Genomic DNA, 16,862 nt, shown 5'->3' with positions numbered 1-16,862 from the left:
CCTTTTGGTCTGTTCGAGTTTTGAAGATTTTTTCTGACTTGCACGGATTGCTTGAGATCATTAAATCTAAGGGCTCTTGTTCTTATCTTTCTGCTTCGTCGCCCTTTAACCTTGAACGGTTATATACGACGTTAAACACTGATTAATTTATATAAAGGAAGAAAGAATGTCTTTCAACTTTGGTAGGGGTAATGACTTGTTGAGGTCAACCTTGCCTATATGGACTGCCACAGTGTTCAGGTATGCCTTCAAGTGGTGGCAGTAGACAAGGGGGGGGGGGGGGGGGGGGCAGTCAGTCAGTCCTCCCCCTTCGAACAGCACGGACTCTATATTCCTTTCTTGAGCATTTTTATGGCTCTTGGAGATTCTGATGTACATTTTTGTACGGTTATAGCCCTCCACAGTTTTCCGTTAAGGACTCTGCACACTAGATCGGAATCTCAGGAACTTCTTTTTATCTCACTCATTACCATAGTTAGACAAGTTTATGTATGGTGGCAGAGTCAGGCAGGGGATGTCAGGGCAGTTTTGCCCTTTACTACAGCTAGGCCTCACGGGGCAAGAGATTGAGCTTCCACTCTAGCTGTTCTTCGATTTGGTCTCCTGGCGGAACTGTGTTCTTGAGTCGGCTTGCTGGCTTTATTGAAAGGGTTTTCATTGGTGTTTATCTCAGAGATGCCTATGCATTGGGATAGGATGTGTTTCTGGGTTACCTGCTCTGTTAGCGGCAGGACAGATTCTCAATTCCTGATTGGGTTAAGTGCCCTCCACCTATAGTAGCAATCTGCTATATGTGAGTTGGGTAAGATATGTAATTTAATTAAAAATTTTAGTAATAAATTTTCATTTGATTAATATACTTACCCAACTCACATCGTTTATTCCCTCCCGCCTCCCCGCTGTGGGGGGTGGATTTCTAAAAAAGGGGAGTGAGTTGGGCTTCGTTGGGAATGATGCATATGGCGGCGTATGCGCGCGCATACGGAAGTCGGAAGTATGTATTAATATGGCCTTATGGGTATTGGTCACTCTTTTTTAGAGGGGCTTCCCTTGTTACCAAGGGGATGCGTACAGCGTTACCAGCACTGAACTAGAGTTAATTGCTATATGTGAGTTGGGTAAGTATATTAATCAAATGAAAATTTATTACTAAAATTTTTAATACATGTTCGTCTAGCAGTATCACCGCCTACCACGTGTAGTTTGCCGACTCGTACTAGCAACAACGGGACTGTTTCTTCCTCAATATCACTGCTATTATCGCTTTCTTGAGGCTAAAACGACACGATGTATCATGATCTACAGGATCCTCAAGATCCAACATCCGGAGAATCTCCTCCCGTGACAAGGCTCGCCTTCGATTCATTTTTTTTGTTCGAAAACACCACGCAAATCTGCACTGATTTGATCAAGCCGGAAGAGAAAACCACGTGTATCAAGGGAAACAACTCAATTTATTGCAATCTTCAAAAACCGGGAAGCAATCACGAGTCTTGTACCTTGTATGACTGGTACTGAAAAATGCGCGTCCCGTCCATGGGCGTGTCAGCGCGGTTACTGATTTATCAGTGTCCCGTCGCGAAAGTGTTAAGTGTATTTATTTTTATGTTTACATTTTCTGCGTCTGTCATACTAAGAGAAAGGTCTTCCTTTTCGTAACATAAACAGCCTCATCACAAACGCATCTGCCTAGGGTTTTTTATGATGGGTGGTACGTGTTTGTTAACATTGTAAGTTATCTCAGTTTTTGATGCCATTTTGGCCACAAGTTATAACAATAATCTGCTAATATATAAACTAATTATTTCTAACCCCCAATCTTACATTATTCTACCTCAGAGATAATGTACTTCATAACATAATATAATTTCCACATATCCAAGGAATATCAGGTTATTACATAAGTGACCTGGAACTGAAGACACACATAATTTTTGCCTTTGAGCATCTGTACAAATGATGTTCCTCATGAAAACACCCAGCTCAGTACCTTTTTCTTTGTCTTCTGCAGGCATATCTGGGTCATGCGGACTTTGAGAATTGCCCAACCTGTCAGAACTTGGTTGTTCCCTTGTCCATGCTGGAAGGTGATGATCAGGCAGATGACACTGAATCATCACCAGTGGAACCAACAGGAGCCAAAAGAGACGTCGGAGAATCGACGAGCAAGGCCAGCGGACCATTAGCAGCTGAGCTTAATGAGGTCAAAGACAAAAAGGATATCTCTGTGGAGATGAAGGAAGGAGAACCTGCAGTTGTACCTCTTCAGGGCAGTCAGGATCCATCTCTTACAAGAGGTCTGGCCAGTGATGTTTCATCCAAACCTTCAGTTCTTGCAACTGAAAAAGAAGCAGACATTGAGAAGGAGAGCAGTGACATACCCTCATCGGCTAGCTCTTCAGTAACTAGTGCAGAGAGTGTTGGGTCTGTGCATTCTGAAACTAGGACTATTCCAAGTAACAGAGATGCAGCACCAGAATTGACACAAGGTGAAGGATTTGTTCGACCCTATACCAAGCCAGCAGCTAGAATTGAGAGCAGTGATGGTTTCAGAGCTGGAACAGGTGGTGAGGGTGAAAAGCCTGCTGCGCAAGGTGAAAGTGATGGTTTCACCGCAAGCTGCGGAGAGCAGATGAAAGACATTCCACATGACACAGGTAGTGAAAAAGATGCAAATGAAGAGCCATGTGACCCTGGAACGGATTTGCAACATACTTCTGCACCCCGAGACAATGAGAACATCAGACGCATGCCTGAGAATGGGGCACAGCTGATTTCTAACACCTTGCCTGTTCCAGCAAGGGCCTCATCAAGTGAAACTATTCTCATACCAGAAAGCAGTGAGCCTAACAGTTCAGAGATCACTTCCTCAGCAAAGTTACTTCCAGCAGGATCCTCGAAACGCTCGCGCAGTGCTGAGGAAACTGATAATGCACAGAAAGAGACAGGTCAACTTCTTCGAGGACGCTCTTTGAACGACCGTTCATCTCCGACAGTTCGTTCTCCAGTTGTGACTTCCTCTCTAAGAAGTACTCGACCCAGGGAATCTTTTGGTGTGAGTTCTCAAGGCAGCTCCATGCGAAATTGGCAGAACTGGAAAAGTAGTCAAGCTATGCGCATGCAGGCCTCCTCTGCTAGTGAGACAGAAGGCAGCCCACAGAGTCGGAGCAAGGTTCTGAATGTCAGGAGTGACACTGAAATCTCTGCGCACAGATCTCATCCTGCAGAGACAGCGAGTGGAAGTGAAGGACAATCAGTGTCGGATTTCAGTGACAATGAGTACAGCAACTGGCGTGTGCCAGAAAAAGTTGCTGACAATTGTGTGAGCGTAGGTGATGTCGACATGAGAAATCGCACTGAAACCGGCACTGGCCAGTTAACAGCTAAGAATGCAGGGACCAGCAGTGCGACAGGAGCCCCTGTCTCCCTTCACTCTGGGTTTTGGCTTGGTATTGATGAACTCAAAAGTGCTGTGGGTGTTGAAAATACTCAGGAAATTGTTTCACGTTCGTCAACAAAAATCTCTCCAAGTAAACTGTCACGACTGGTGTTGGCACCACCAACTGCTCCTCCAGAATCATCCTATGTACAGTCACACTTAGGTGTTTCATCAGCGCAAAGAACCATCCCGGAACGTTCACAGATACAAGAAATAACTGTTACAGCAAATAAGCAGACCCACGCAGGATCTGGAGTTGAAGAGACAGTTAATGTGCCTTCACGCACAGACGATCACTCGGGCACTGGCCTCAATACTCATGGCACAAGTTTATTTGACAAGTTTGAGGAAGTCTGCAGACAGCAACGAGTTCCTTTAATTTCCATGGTAAACTCCATTCCTGGCTTGGATCTGGTTCACAGCTCATTTGCAAAGGCTCAGGAAACTACAGGGACCAGTGAACATGCTGTACCTTCAAGTTGTGAAACTGAAGCAAACACGAATGCTGTAGTGACGGTTGATCTGCAAGAGCAGCCAATGTCATACATGGATTTAGTTGAAAAGGTGAATATGATTAAAAAGGCGGCACAGGATTCAAATACTGATGAAACCAGAGATGATGACAAGGAACAGTCAACACCAAGAGATAAGGAAAAGAAGCTTGAAAAGAAGAAATCTCAAGATATTATCCCATCAGGTGAAGACTTGGATGTTGTAGGCACTCCTCAAAGTGTGGGGTTTAAAATCACACAAAAACAAGAGGCTTTGTTGTGGAAATCACTGGAGAGAAGTAAGAAGATTGAAAGTGTGGAAAATGAGGAAAGCAAAGATGGAGCCGATGAAGACGACGGACAAGACAGCAAGGCGCGTGTTGAGGTCAGTGAAGAGCGTGAGGCCAAACCTGAAGAGGCTTGTGGAGAAGATGCCGCTGGACGTCCCATTCCAAGCTTTACACGTGCAAGGAGCGGTACAAAGAGCAAGGAAACAAAGTCTCAAGTCCATCCCAATGAGTCAAATGCAGATACTACTCCCTGCAGACCAGTTTCCCCTGAAAGCAACAAGACCAGTAGCTCGGAGGTTGTGCATTCACAAGCAGAGTCTTTGTACCAGACCTCAAACTTAGGACAGCCTGATGCACCTGGCACAGAACAACATTGTGACAAGGAGCTGATGGGCAGTGGACACTTTGATTATGGCCAGTCAGGCAGTCGGTTTCAACAGGACTTCTGTGGTGGAGAGCCTTTATACCAGCAGTCATACACAACGGTCCCAATGGTAGTTCAGAGTATGCCTTATACCTCCAGGCACATGGGTATGTCTATGCACAGTCCGGATCTAGACTCAATCCCTTTGCCTGGTCAACCTTTCATGGGTTACCCTGCTCATCATTTGCCTTACACAGAGCCTTTCTACAGAGGCCCTCACCACAGACAGACGGGTCCTCCACCAATGATGGGAGGTCCACCAGGTCACTTGTCAGGCCCTCCACCACAATATCCAGGCCTACACTCCCAAATCTCAGGACCCCCACCCGGAATGTCAGGTCCCCCATCTCATCCTCAGGGTCCACCACCCCAAATGTCAGGACCCCCACCTGGAATGTCAGGTCCTCCATTACATCCTCAGGGACACCCACCCACACTGTCAGGTCCCCCATTACATCCTCAGGGTCCACCACCCCAAATGTCAGGACCCCCACCCACAATTTCAGGACCCCCACCTACAATGTCAGGACCCCCACCCACAATGTCAGGACCCCCACCTACACTGTCAGGACCCCCACTGTCAGGACCCTCAACCACACTGTCAGGACCCCCACCCACACTGTCAGGACCCCCACCACAAGCTCAGGGTCCACCACCCCAGATGTCGGCCCCCCCTCCTCAGCTAGCAGGTCCCCCACAAGACCAACGACCACAGCTGACTGGTCCACCACCACTATCAGGTCCGCCACCACCACCACCATCGACGGCTCCTCCACCACTGCTTGCACCACCGCTTCCTGGCAACAGGTCTGGGCAGCAGCCACCACCACCAGGAGTGCCTGAAGAGCTGTCATCGGCTGGCTCGAGTGGCCAGTCATTGTCGAGCAACTCGGAAACTGGATCAGCTTCCAATCAGTACAGTACATCCCATCAGAACACTGGCACAGTTTCAGATCCTGTTCAGAGCAGTTCTGCTATAGATAACACTTTGGCAGTCACTTCATCTCAAACCCCTTTGCAATCTCATGCTGAGGATGCCACTATGGAGAAGAGCTCTAAAAGAACTGATGGGAAAATGAATGTGATGGACTGGTTTGCTGAGAGAGAAAATGCAAATAGAAATCCATTAAAGAAGGACATGATTTACTGGTTCAGTGACATTCTAGGTGGAAAAAGAAATGCTAAAACTATGGCTGATTATGAGCCCGAGTTGAAAAAAGCAAGAACTGATGGAACCGAACCCTGGGCGTATACAAGGATGCGACCACGGAGCGTAGAGGAAAGATCGAGAGACATGAGAAACAGAGGTACAAGAAGCGGCTCATCAGACTCTGATGACATGATCAGGAGAGGATCAGCTGGAAGCAGAAATAAACGCAGTAGTAGTCCCCGTGACGATGAGGATAAAACGACAAAAAGGCGCAAGGGAGTTGTGGAAGGGAACAAAATCAGCTTCACAGTTGGAGCCAATACCAAAAGGTCTGCACCACTGAGAAAATCTGTCAATTTGCTATCCGATTCCGACTCTGAGACGGAGAGAGAGTCCCGCAGAGACCCTGATAACAACAGACGTTATTTTGCCAAAGAAAGGAAAACAGACTACAAAGGCAGAAAACGGAGCACGGAGACGATCAGCAAGGCTCGTGATACGCCCAGAGATTCCCAGAAACAGGACAGACCATCATCAGGAGCTGGTCTGCCAGAGACCAACAGTACCGGTACTGAAAAACGACCAGGCAGTCCAAAGTCTGGGCACAACAGTACCAGTACTGAAAAACGACCAGGCAGTCCAAAGTCTGGGCACAACAGTACCAGTACTGAAAAACGACCAGGCAGTCCAAAGTCTGGGCACAACAGTACCAGTACTGAAAAACGACCAGGCAGTCCAAAGTCTGGGCACGACAGTACCAGTACTGAAAAAAGACCAAGCAGTCCAAAATCGGGGCACATTTCTGATCAAAATGAATCCAAGAAAACTGGGTCACGATGGGATAAACAAGACAAAGATTCTGCGAAGTCCAAGACCCAACAGGCTGACAGAGACAGTGAGGCGAAGGACGGTGTGCATACCACAGAGTCTAACAAGCCCCAAACCCACCACGTTGACACAGACGATGAGATGAATGACTACGCACATGCTCTGCTTGATAAAGATTTAAATGTGGCTGATCTGCAGATGATTTCAAACACTATCACGGCAACCATGTTGAAGTCTTTGTCGTCGTCTTCCAAAGCTGACAGCACGTCGGATGGTGCTTCCACCACTCCACAACAGCAAAATGTGTCCAAGCTGGAAGATACTGGGTCTAAAGAAAAGGCATCCAAGCTAAGTGAGAAACCTTTGGAATTCTTGTACTTTGCCAAGGAAATGATAATGAAAAAATTGAGTGAGGAAGTTGGGAAATCCTCAACCCCTTCTGACCAGGTCAGCAGCGCCTGTAGCAGTCCGCAGTCTTCACCAGAGAAACAGGTCAAGAAACCAGCAGGTCACGATTTGCCTGCATCTGAAGCCGAGAAGACTTTACAGGACAGCCAAACCGATGTTTCGTCTCGGGAAACTAAAGACACTCCAACGCCAAAGAGCTCTTCACAGAGTCTGGATGCTTCTGACCCATTGGCTGTTTCTGAAGAGGAGATTGCGAAACTGAAGAACATTGTGTGCAAGTTGGCCTGTTTGCCAAACCTTCCACGAGCTTCTAGCTCGGAACAGAACAATTCTGAAGAATCAAACACAGGCAGTGCTCCCAACAAGGAATCTGGCGCCATGGAGAAGACGCTCGGAGCACAAGCACCTGAGTTGCCGATGAAGCCCTCTGGTGGGCGAGATTGGAGTCTGTTCTTGACAAAACCATCATACAGACATTTTCCTAGAGTTGGCAACGAAAGAAAAAACTACTACGGTGAAGTCCTTGATGCCCCATCAAGCGCATCTCAAGCTTCAGCTACTTCAGCCCAGAATGTTAGTTCAAGATGGGAGAGTAGCCATCAGAAAGCACAGTCAGAGCGAGACTCTTCTGGGTCGAAAACACCAAACCCGCCTTCATCCACAGCCAAAAGCTTACCGGGACCTAAATCAGCAGCAGCATCAGAGACTCAAAACAAGGTGAATTCCGTTACTGTGGCCAAGACTCCAACTCGAGGTGTGTCAGAGACAACTGTGAAGGCAACTATGGAAGAACACTCTAGTTCAGGAAGGCAACCCTCAAAAGATAAATACGAAATGTTATCTCCGACCACCCAAAACAAACACGTGTCAACGAAGCCAACTGAAGCAAAGGAGACCTCAGTGTCTCCCAAAACTCTGGGCAAACCTAGTGCTTCTCCAACGACTCGGAACCAAGGTAGAACTGATACACATGCTTGTGCTTCTGCTCCTGTGAAGACTGATTCACCGCAGAAAGCGGCCACCCATCCTAGGACAGGCGTGACACCAAAGACTTGCAGTGAAAGCAAGCCTGATGCGTCTCAAAAGACTCCTGTGAAATCTCAGCGGGATTCAAGCCAAAAGTCGACCAGCTACAGCAATGCTGTCAAACCTAGGCCAGAAGTGAAAAAGCCACAAGTCACAGTAAAAAAGCCAGAAGTTGCGGTAAAGAAGCCAGAAGTCTCAGTAAAGAAGCCAGACGTCTCGGTAAAAAAGCCAGAAGTCTCAGTAAAGAAGCCAGACGTCTCGATAAAGAAGCCAGAAGTCTCAGTAAAGAAGCCAGACGTCTCGGTTAAGAAGCCAGAAGTCACAGCAACGACGCCCAAACCGACCGAGCCTGATGCACCACAGAAGGCGTCTGTCCAGCCTAAACCAGAATCCAGTCGAAGGACTTTCAGCAAAGTAAAATCACCTTTGTCACCAAAGCCTCATACAACGATCAAATCTCTTACCACACAAAACGAAATCGCTCAAGGGAAAACGAATGTTACTTCCACAACTTCTGGTCCCAGCTCATCAAAAACTGCTGCAGCCACAAAACTTGCCTCTGAGACGAAGTCTACTCAAAATCTGAATTGTGCCCCAGCCACTCAAAGTTCCTCAAAGATTTCAGATTCCACTACGAGTTCAGCCAGTTCACGACCAACAGCATCCACATCTCGGGTTGCTACCACTCAGGCAGAGATTTCCAAACAACTTACAAGGGAAGCCAGTACCACAGAGAGAAAAAAGCAGCCAGAGCAGCCAGTGACGGTAACGCCAACCGAATCGGGCATATCTTCCACAGCACCATTGGACTCTTCCCAGTCGGGTGTATACACGCTTAGAGACTTTCTTTGCTCACACTTTCCCGATGTTGACGTGAACTCTGTCATGCCCGTTTTGTCCCACCAGCTTACGAATGATGTGAAGACGATGAGCAACAAGGCGAAGAAGAATATTCTGTTCAAAGTTCGAAAGCACTTGGCAACTGGTGGTTCTGCCGCCAGTGCATCAGGTGTTTCTACGGGGGCAGCTGGCTGTCCCCCAGACAACCAAGCTTTGAATACGTATGAAGGTGCCAGTACGTCTGCGGACGCTGCTCAAGCGGTAGAAGATATTCCCCCGGTTGTTATCCCCAGAGTATTGCTACTGGAAGAGTTTGTTGTCGATCAGATTAAACTGGAACTGCATCTCGTGGTAGGGTGCCTCAGGCTGCTGGAAGCGACGCGTGCAGTAGCGACTAACTCCAATGACTTTGAACAGCGTCTTCTTTCTGACAGTGCCGTTAAGAGCGCACTCTCCTTCGTTATTCAGGAGTTCGATAACGCTCTTCGTGACTTGGACAATTGCGGAGCAGGCAGACCAAATCAACGTGTGCCCAGTGAGCTGCTGTTGCCTGAAGAGCATGGTGCACTGTACACCCGGGAGGGCGCGTTTCTCGTACTGCAGTCAACCATACCTCGTAAACCATTCACCAGGCTTCTCCAGTGTAGGAATGACGTGGAAATCTGCCTCAACGCTATAGGCCATGCAGCCCTTGGAAACCATACCCAGGTTGTGTTGGCTGAGAGGGATCGCCTTGACCGCCTACAAGGCCTGCGGCGGCAGTTGATGAGAACGTTCACAGGGGCTGTCAACACCAACCGCTTGAAGAAACTGAGGTCTCTGCACACACACTATGACAACGCCCAGCAGCACTTGCTTCGTGTGTTGGGCCGCGACAACGTGGAGAGGATGGTCTTCTTCAGGGCATCCTTTGGGGCCGTCGAGAATCACCTTCACATTGTGGAGTCCGAAATGGTAAGTATTCATTTTATTTAAAAAAGAAAGAAAAATGAATACGCAGCAGCACTTTGTCAGATTTGTTTTATAGGTAGGACAGTTTGGCCGGAAGGGATGGGGAGGGAGAAGTTGAGAGTTTTCTCAAAAGTTTAAGCGGTACATTTTTGAATCTGTGCGAGTATGGAAAGGTAGGCACGACCGCAGAACAGGCAACCGACGTCCAGTCTTGTCAAACGCGCGGCGTTCAAGAAAAAGTACATGATAAAAATAAGTTCAGGACTTTTGCCTCGGATAGGTTTGCAAATCTCATGACGACACGCGTGTGTAGTGTTTGTGTGTGAGTGTGTGAGAGTGTGTACTTTCTTACAATGAACATTGTGCACCAGAATCACGGCTTGAGGACATATATCTTTTTGACAACTGCTATGTGCTTCAATACAATTGTATCATTTCTGAACTAATTTCACGCCCTACTTTTCAAATGCTTCTTAATTTCTGTATGTCAGTCCGGGCGGGGACGTAGCTCAGTCGGTAGCGCGCTGGATTTGTATCCAGTTGGCCGCTGTCAGCGTGAGTTCGTCCCCACGTTCGGCGAGAGATTTATTTCTCAGAGTCAACTTTGTGTGCAGACTCTCCTCGGTGTCCGAACACCCCCGTGTGTACACGCAAGCACAAGACCAAGTGCGCACGAAAAAGATCCTGTAATCCATGTCAGAGTTCGGTGGGTTATAGAAACACGAAAATCCCCCGCATGCTTCCTCCGAAAACGGCGTATGGCTGCCTAAATGGCGGGGTAAAAAACCTGTCATACACGTAAAATTCCACTCGTGCAAAAAACACGAGTGTACGTGGGAGTTTCAGCCCACGAAGAAGAAGAAGTATGTCAGTCCATAACTTGTTTCACAGCCACATGTTCATACAAAGATGTAAACATCGTGTTTGTTACAGCATGTGTGACCTGAAGAACCCAAGAGCTCGGTGAAAACGATGCTGTTGTGGCCAATCCTCGGAGCGCGTCAGTGAATGCTGCCAGCTGTCGGCACCTGCCGTCGATCACGATGGGTTTTCAACCGGCCTTTGTGACTCCTGTCATGGGTCAGTGAGTATTTTCAACCACCGAAGTGTGTCCTTGGCAGTTCGTCAGCAAGTGTCTTCAGCCGTGGATGTTGGCCCCCGCTGTGCGTCAGTGTCTTCAGCCATCCACACCTATCCTTGCAGCGCGACGGTCGACGGTGACACTTACGGCATGTTAGTGTCGTCAACATACTCAGTTATCCTTGCATTGCGTCAGTCAGTGTGACAGTGAAGCCACGCTGCAGCAGATGTCTCTGTAAGGGGAGTACACGAACAGCTGCAGCATAACTTGGAGAGGAACCATGCCTTCAGCCATGCTGCAGCTGCTTACCTGTTCCCAACTCCAGCACACACACGACCCCTCCCCCTCCCTCTTGATCCCTGACTCGTATGACCCCCGTGGTTCTTGAGACGAGAAACAAGAATTGACAAACTAACCTGCTGCTGTGTGCACCCATGTCATGCATGGTCAAGTACTATTTGTTTTCTAGTGGTGTCACTTTTTCGACTGTGATGTCTTTTTTTTTTTTTTGTAGTAACAAGGTGCGAACACGAAAGGACCAGTTGAGTTGTGCGACGGACACAGTTTTGATGGGCTGTGATGACGGTATGCTTGTAACTACATGTAGTAATACCCCATTCCATACTGTTGTCACGGTGATGGTTTGATAAAAAAAAAAAAAAAGCTTGTTGATGGTGCTGTGTGTAATGACTGTATTTTTGCTGCAGCTGATGCCAAGTTTTTGTGGCGAGAAAGTACGCCGTCAGCAAAACTCTTATTTTGTTTTAAGCGAAACGAAGCTGTGCATGACAAATGTAGTGTTTGATTTTAATTGCTTTGTGTGGTTTACTGTGCCACTACCAGTATGGGAAGTGTAAAAATACTAAGGTCAGTGATCTATTGGCTATTTTAGTGCGAGAAAAAAAGAGCTGAAGGTAATGCTGCTGTTATGGTGCGTCTCCAAGGAATGTCTAGAATGACGTCATTTGCTGTTGTGTCACGCTTGATCATTGCTACGTAACATTGTCTTCACCTCAAGTCCATCCAGCCATCTGTTCATCCAAGTCGGTCAGTCATCACAATCATCCTTATATCCTTATTAGTTTTATTCGGTTGTGTTCATTGTTGCGCATATTGACTTTGTTACGTTTTTATAGGTCATCCAGGGCGACTTTTTTCACAGCTCTGTCCATTTTACCCAATATTGACGGACTGTGTGATGATATCTTCTGCTATGGTCTGTTGAGACAGTGATATCAAAATCGAGACCGGAGGGTCGAGATTTTGATATCGCTGTAGAAACAGACCAATAGCAGAAGATATCATCACACAGTCAGTCAATGTTAGATATATATTGCTAATTCTCTGGACATTTTGTATTTACTGTAAAGAAATTAAAAAAGTATTTGTCTCAGTTTTGGCTGTTCCATATCCCTCCCTCTGATTATTATTTCTTTTTGTTCACTCTTTTCTTGTACTTTTCAGTTTTTCAAAATGTCTTTTCTTTCAAAAAGTCTTTAGTCACTTGCTCAACTAAATTCTGGGATAATTACATTTTCATATATATTTGTTTGTTTTTAAATTTAGGTGTTTTTGTTTTTGAAGTGGGGAAGCAATAAAGAGGTCGTCGATATCAAAACTGATATCGACGGAAATGTCGTCGATATCACTTTTGCACTGAGCTCAGTTTTGCCCAATTGACCAATGGAAATCCACGTAACATATGAAATAGCAATATATTGTGTATATCGATTTATTGTGTATATATATATGTCAAGAACGTTGCTTACCCTTGTTGATAAACTGAATGACGACGCTTTTTGTCAACCATGTAAATCTATATCCTTGTTTTATCTAGTGCATTTAAACGTGCAACTGTTGTGCACTTTAGATTTATATCCTTGTTTAGGTCCAGTACATGTATATACATTACCACTTGTATTGCTGCGTAATCATCTTTCTCCTGATATCTTCCAATCGGTGGTCGCAGGAGGAATTGGCAGGAGGCGGCGCGAGTTAGTTTGTACATTTACACTGAGAGGTTTCGTGTAGCACTGGTATCGCAGAACGGATGTGAATTGAATTTAATGAAAATATGTACGTACAACTTGAGAAAACTGGAGATGTAAGTTAATAATACATAATAAAGAACACTTATTAATCGCCCCTTCTCATCAGAGCTCACGGCGATGTACAATAGCAACAGCCTACACACACACACACACACACACACACACACACTAACATACAGTTAGTAAATAAGTTCTCGTACTATTCTCAGTTCAGTGCATACCAACCCGTGGATTCGTTTGTCACGTGCTTGTCAGTTCTGAACACGGTCGCTTGAGAGAATTGGAATCGTCTCTGTCGTACTAGTGCTACTTGAGACCTCTCTGTCCATAGAATTGCATCATGTATAACACTTTCATGGCCGAGCGATTGTAAAAAATGTGTCTGTCCTGTGATTTTGCGCTGGTCCCATGGGTACTGGGTCCCAGACTTTGGTAAGTCGTAGAGTAAGTGACTTCTCTGTGTATACGATGGTATTGTATGCATTTATGGGCAGTATGTTGCCAGTATCTGTGAAGGAAAGTTTCAAGTGAATAATATTTCATTATTTTGATGTCCAATGCTTGAAAGGCTGCTGTCGGTGTATACACACAGTGCGTTTTGTTGTGGTGCTTTTGCATATTTTGACAATTGTTTTTGTTTTTCTTTCAGTTTCACGTTAAGGATTTCAAATTGCGGAGAAACGTTCTATAGGTGTAAAAAAAATAAAAACCATACATTTTGTGATACTAATAATATGCGTTTCGTATAAACACTCGTTTACAACAAGAGAGGATATTGAAAAATAGAAATTGCGTTCGAGCCCCAAGTGATCAGTTTCATTTTTAAGTTCAAATACTCTTGTAATCACCCCCCGCGGGTTAGGGGGAAGAATTTACCCGATGCTCCCCAGCATGTCGTAAGAGGCGACTAACGGATTCTGTTTCTCCTTTTACCCTTGTTAAGTGTTTCTTGTATGGAATATAGTCAATTTTTGTAAAGATTTTAGTCAAGCAGTATGTAAGAAATGTTAAGTCCTTTGTGTTAGTGACTTTAAGTCTCCGTGTGTGTGAATGAGTGTATGTGCGCCTTGAGTCGCCTGTTGGTGAGATATGTGCGTGTTATAAATATTCGTATTATTATTATTATTATTATTATTATTATTGGAAACTTGCATTCTCCCAGTAAGGTAATATATTGTACTACGTTGCAAGCCCCTGGAGCAAATGTTTGATTAGTGCTTTTGTGAACAAGAAACAATTGACAAGTGGCTCTATCCCATCTCCCCCCTTTCCCCGTCGCGATATAACCTTCGTGGTTGAAAACGACGTTAAACACCAAATAAATAAAGAAACTCTTGTAATCTGTAAGATTTGAGGACTTTTAGGTTCTCTTAAAAGAAAAGAACAAGAGACAAGAACATGATCTGTCTCTTTTTGACTTATATTGCGAGCCAGTTATGACAACATGTACATATGTAATTATGCGTCCCTTTATTTTGTAAAGGACTTATCAATGGTTTTTTTGTTGTTGATCAAATGTAAGGGACAGTTGAGAGACAGAAATCGCTGCATGATTCCTTCGTTTTTGTGAATAGTGTACTAAACGACGGGTGACTCGATCGTATTTTCTTTGCTGCCAGGTGACTTTTCAAAGATGTTTTACTTTTAACAATATTGGTTGTTGTTCAGACCACCAAGCCTCTGTCCCACTCGCTATCTCACTCACCACCATTTACACTTCGCCATAGGAATTTCATCTTGATTTTTGACATTGTGCGAGAAAACCCGGTTTTAGTCGCCTAACACGCTTTTAACCACCTGCCAAATTGAAAACCAGGATAACATTTACTGATGTTCAGGTTTGAGCTACTATAAGATCTAATCTACGTACATACTGAATAGTTCTGCGAAATAAAAAGAAACCTAAACAAAACACACAAAAACGGCAACAATGTGAATAGCTTCTTTTGCTAATTTAGGTTTGGTCAATTGTGGCGAATCTGCCGGGTCGGAATGTCGTACTATTTTGACCATTTTCCCCCAAAATGGGTACCGGGTCCATAGAAACACGAAATCATTGTCCAAACTAAACAAAAAAGATACGGCTAATAGGGCTTTTGAATGTTATTCGGAATTTTTTGTTTTAGTACTGCAGACATTAAACATTTTATTTTGTCAAGACATTTCATTACTACTGGTTTTCTAGTGCACTGTCACATTATATTACATTTACATGGCCATGGCGTGACTCTTAGTGTAACGCTAAGCTTTACTAGTGTGTGTGTGAGTGAGAGAGAGAGAGCGGTGTTTTCATGGACCGTGTGTGCGCCTTCTCTGTGCGTGTGTGGGTGGATAGATGAGACTACAATTATTGACACTGTTAAAATGCGCAATGATGTTTTATCATATGCCATGAAGACTGTTTTAGTTTGACAGGGTTTAATTGTCAGATTTGTGAGGTTGAAGTTCATAAGAGCGTGACTGAAACATTAATCATATTGTAACATTAACAGGAATGTGCGTGGAAGGTTTCAATTTCTGTTGTATTTCGTTGCAATATTCTTGTTTTGAACAAAGACCAAAGGCTTTAACCGCAGATTTCTTCCTAGCGTGACGTCATGAGACAAAGATCATCATTTTTGTTGTTTAGGTGCTATACTGAATTTGCTTTATCATCACATTTTGAATCAAGAATATTTTTTTATACTTTACTTTTTCCCGTTGGTCACAATTTCTTTTAATTGTTTTGAGAGAGAAAATGGCGTCAGGGGTCGCATGTCAAGAATGTATATATCTTTTTTTCTTGGTCATGTATGATAGCACAGACAGGTCGTCATGCTATTCGATTGTTGTCTGATTGTGTCTGTATTCATGACTTGGTTAAATAGAAATGATGGAGTTATTCTTTGGGCATTACTTTTGAAATGTGTTCACAGTAAAATGATGTTAAAATTATTGCACAGATGTTTAGGTGTGTTTTTGTGTGTGTGAATGAGTGTGTGTGTGTGCATGCGTGTGTGTGTGAATGCGCGCGTGTGTGAATGCGCGCGTGTGTGTGTGATGGTGTGTGTTGTATAAACTGACAGGAGGTCGAATGAGAAAAGTCTGGCTTTGTGAGAAATGTCAGTGTTCCGTGTGGTCGGTTGTATTGGCCTGGTCGAGACAGACCATGACACACGTGCGCGCGCGGCCTCGGTCCCACCCCACCCAGTCCTGCACGCTCAGGCACAAAGAGACCGGTCGACAAATACACACTCTGCAACGGAACTGACAGAACCCCCAACACCGTACACACAAACACTCACACAACCGTCATGCAGCATTATCTTGCAAATCAAAGATCAGTCATATATTTGGGTCCCTGCCAGACTGAAGTTTGACCTGACCTTATTTAAATGATATACACACGTGTGAAGACAGATGGTTTATATGGCCGGTGGTCTCTCAAGTTAAAAACACATTTTCATCAGGTATTTCTGGTAATATTGTGACAATGACATACACACCCAAACCGAAATGTGCGGTAGCTTATGGGGCGAGATGAGATCTTTTTATTTAGACACGACTATTCCTTTAAAAACCGACGCCCCCTCCCCTTCCCGCCGGAAGTAACCTGCAGTAAAAAGCAAAAAATGTAATTCCAACATGTTTATCATGGGTAATGGGAAAATCATCCCAGCAAATTCATCCTAGACGAGACAAACTTGACAGACACATTTGCATTCTGAATTTCCTGGGGGTAATTTCTGTCAAAACGAAACTATAGGGCCTATAGGTGCAACACGCTCGTACACTCTGCAACTGTCAAATGTATTGTCTGCCGCGCGTGACTGATGTCACACCTCACAAAATGACGTTATTCGTGTACGTAGGATAAAAGATGATTAATTAGTTGGGTAAAAAT

General features: G+C 45.0%; 1 protein-coding gene across 3 annotated transcripts in view; it reads left to right on the top strand.

Annotated features, from left to right (window-relative positions):
* Window positions 1-15,913, top strand: part of LOC138957937 (serine-rich adhesin for platelets-like) — a 55,613-nt gene extending 39,700 nt beyond the window's left edge. For all 3 annotated transcript variants that reach the window (XM_070328974.1, XM_070328961.1, XM_070328967.1), the window contains 2 exons: window positions 2,012-9,850; window positions 10,781-15,913. In XM_070328974.1, coding sequence (XP_070185075.1) covers window positions 2,012-9,850; window positions 10,781-10,789 — 7,848 coding nt within the window. In that variant the 3' untranslated portion in view covers window positions 10,790-15,913. The remainder of the gene's footprint in view (window positions 1-2,011; window positions 9,851-10,780) is intronic.
* Window positions 15,914-16,862: the final 949 nt, after the last annotated feature.

Source organism: Littorina saxatilis, linkage group LG2, assembly GCF_037325665.1.
Source record: "Littorina saxatilis isolate snail1 linkage group LG2, US_GU_Lsax_2.0, whole genome shotgun sequence".
In the NCBI taxonomy this organism is placed as follows: Eukaryota; Metazoa; Mollusca; class Gastropoda; order Littorinimorpha; family Littorinidae; genus Littorina; species Littorina saxatilis.
The sequence above is the reverse complement of the archived record's forward strand: the minus strand, read 5'-3'. Positions and strand labels throughout refer to the sequence as shown.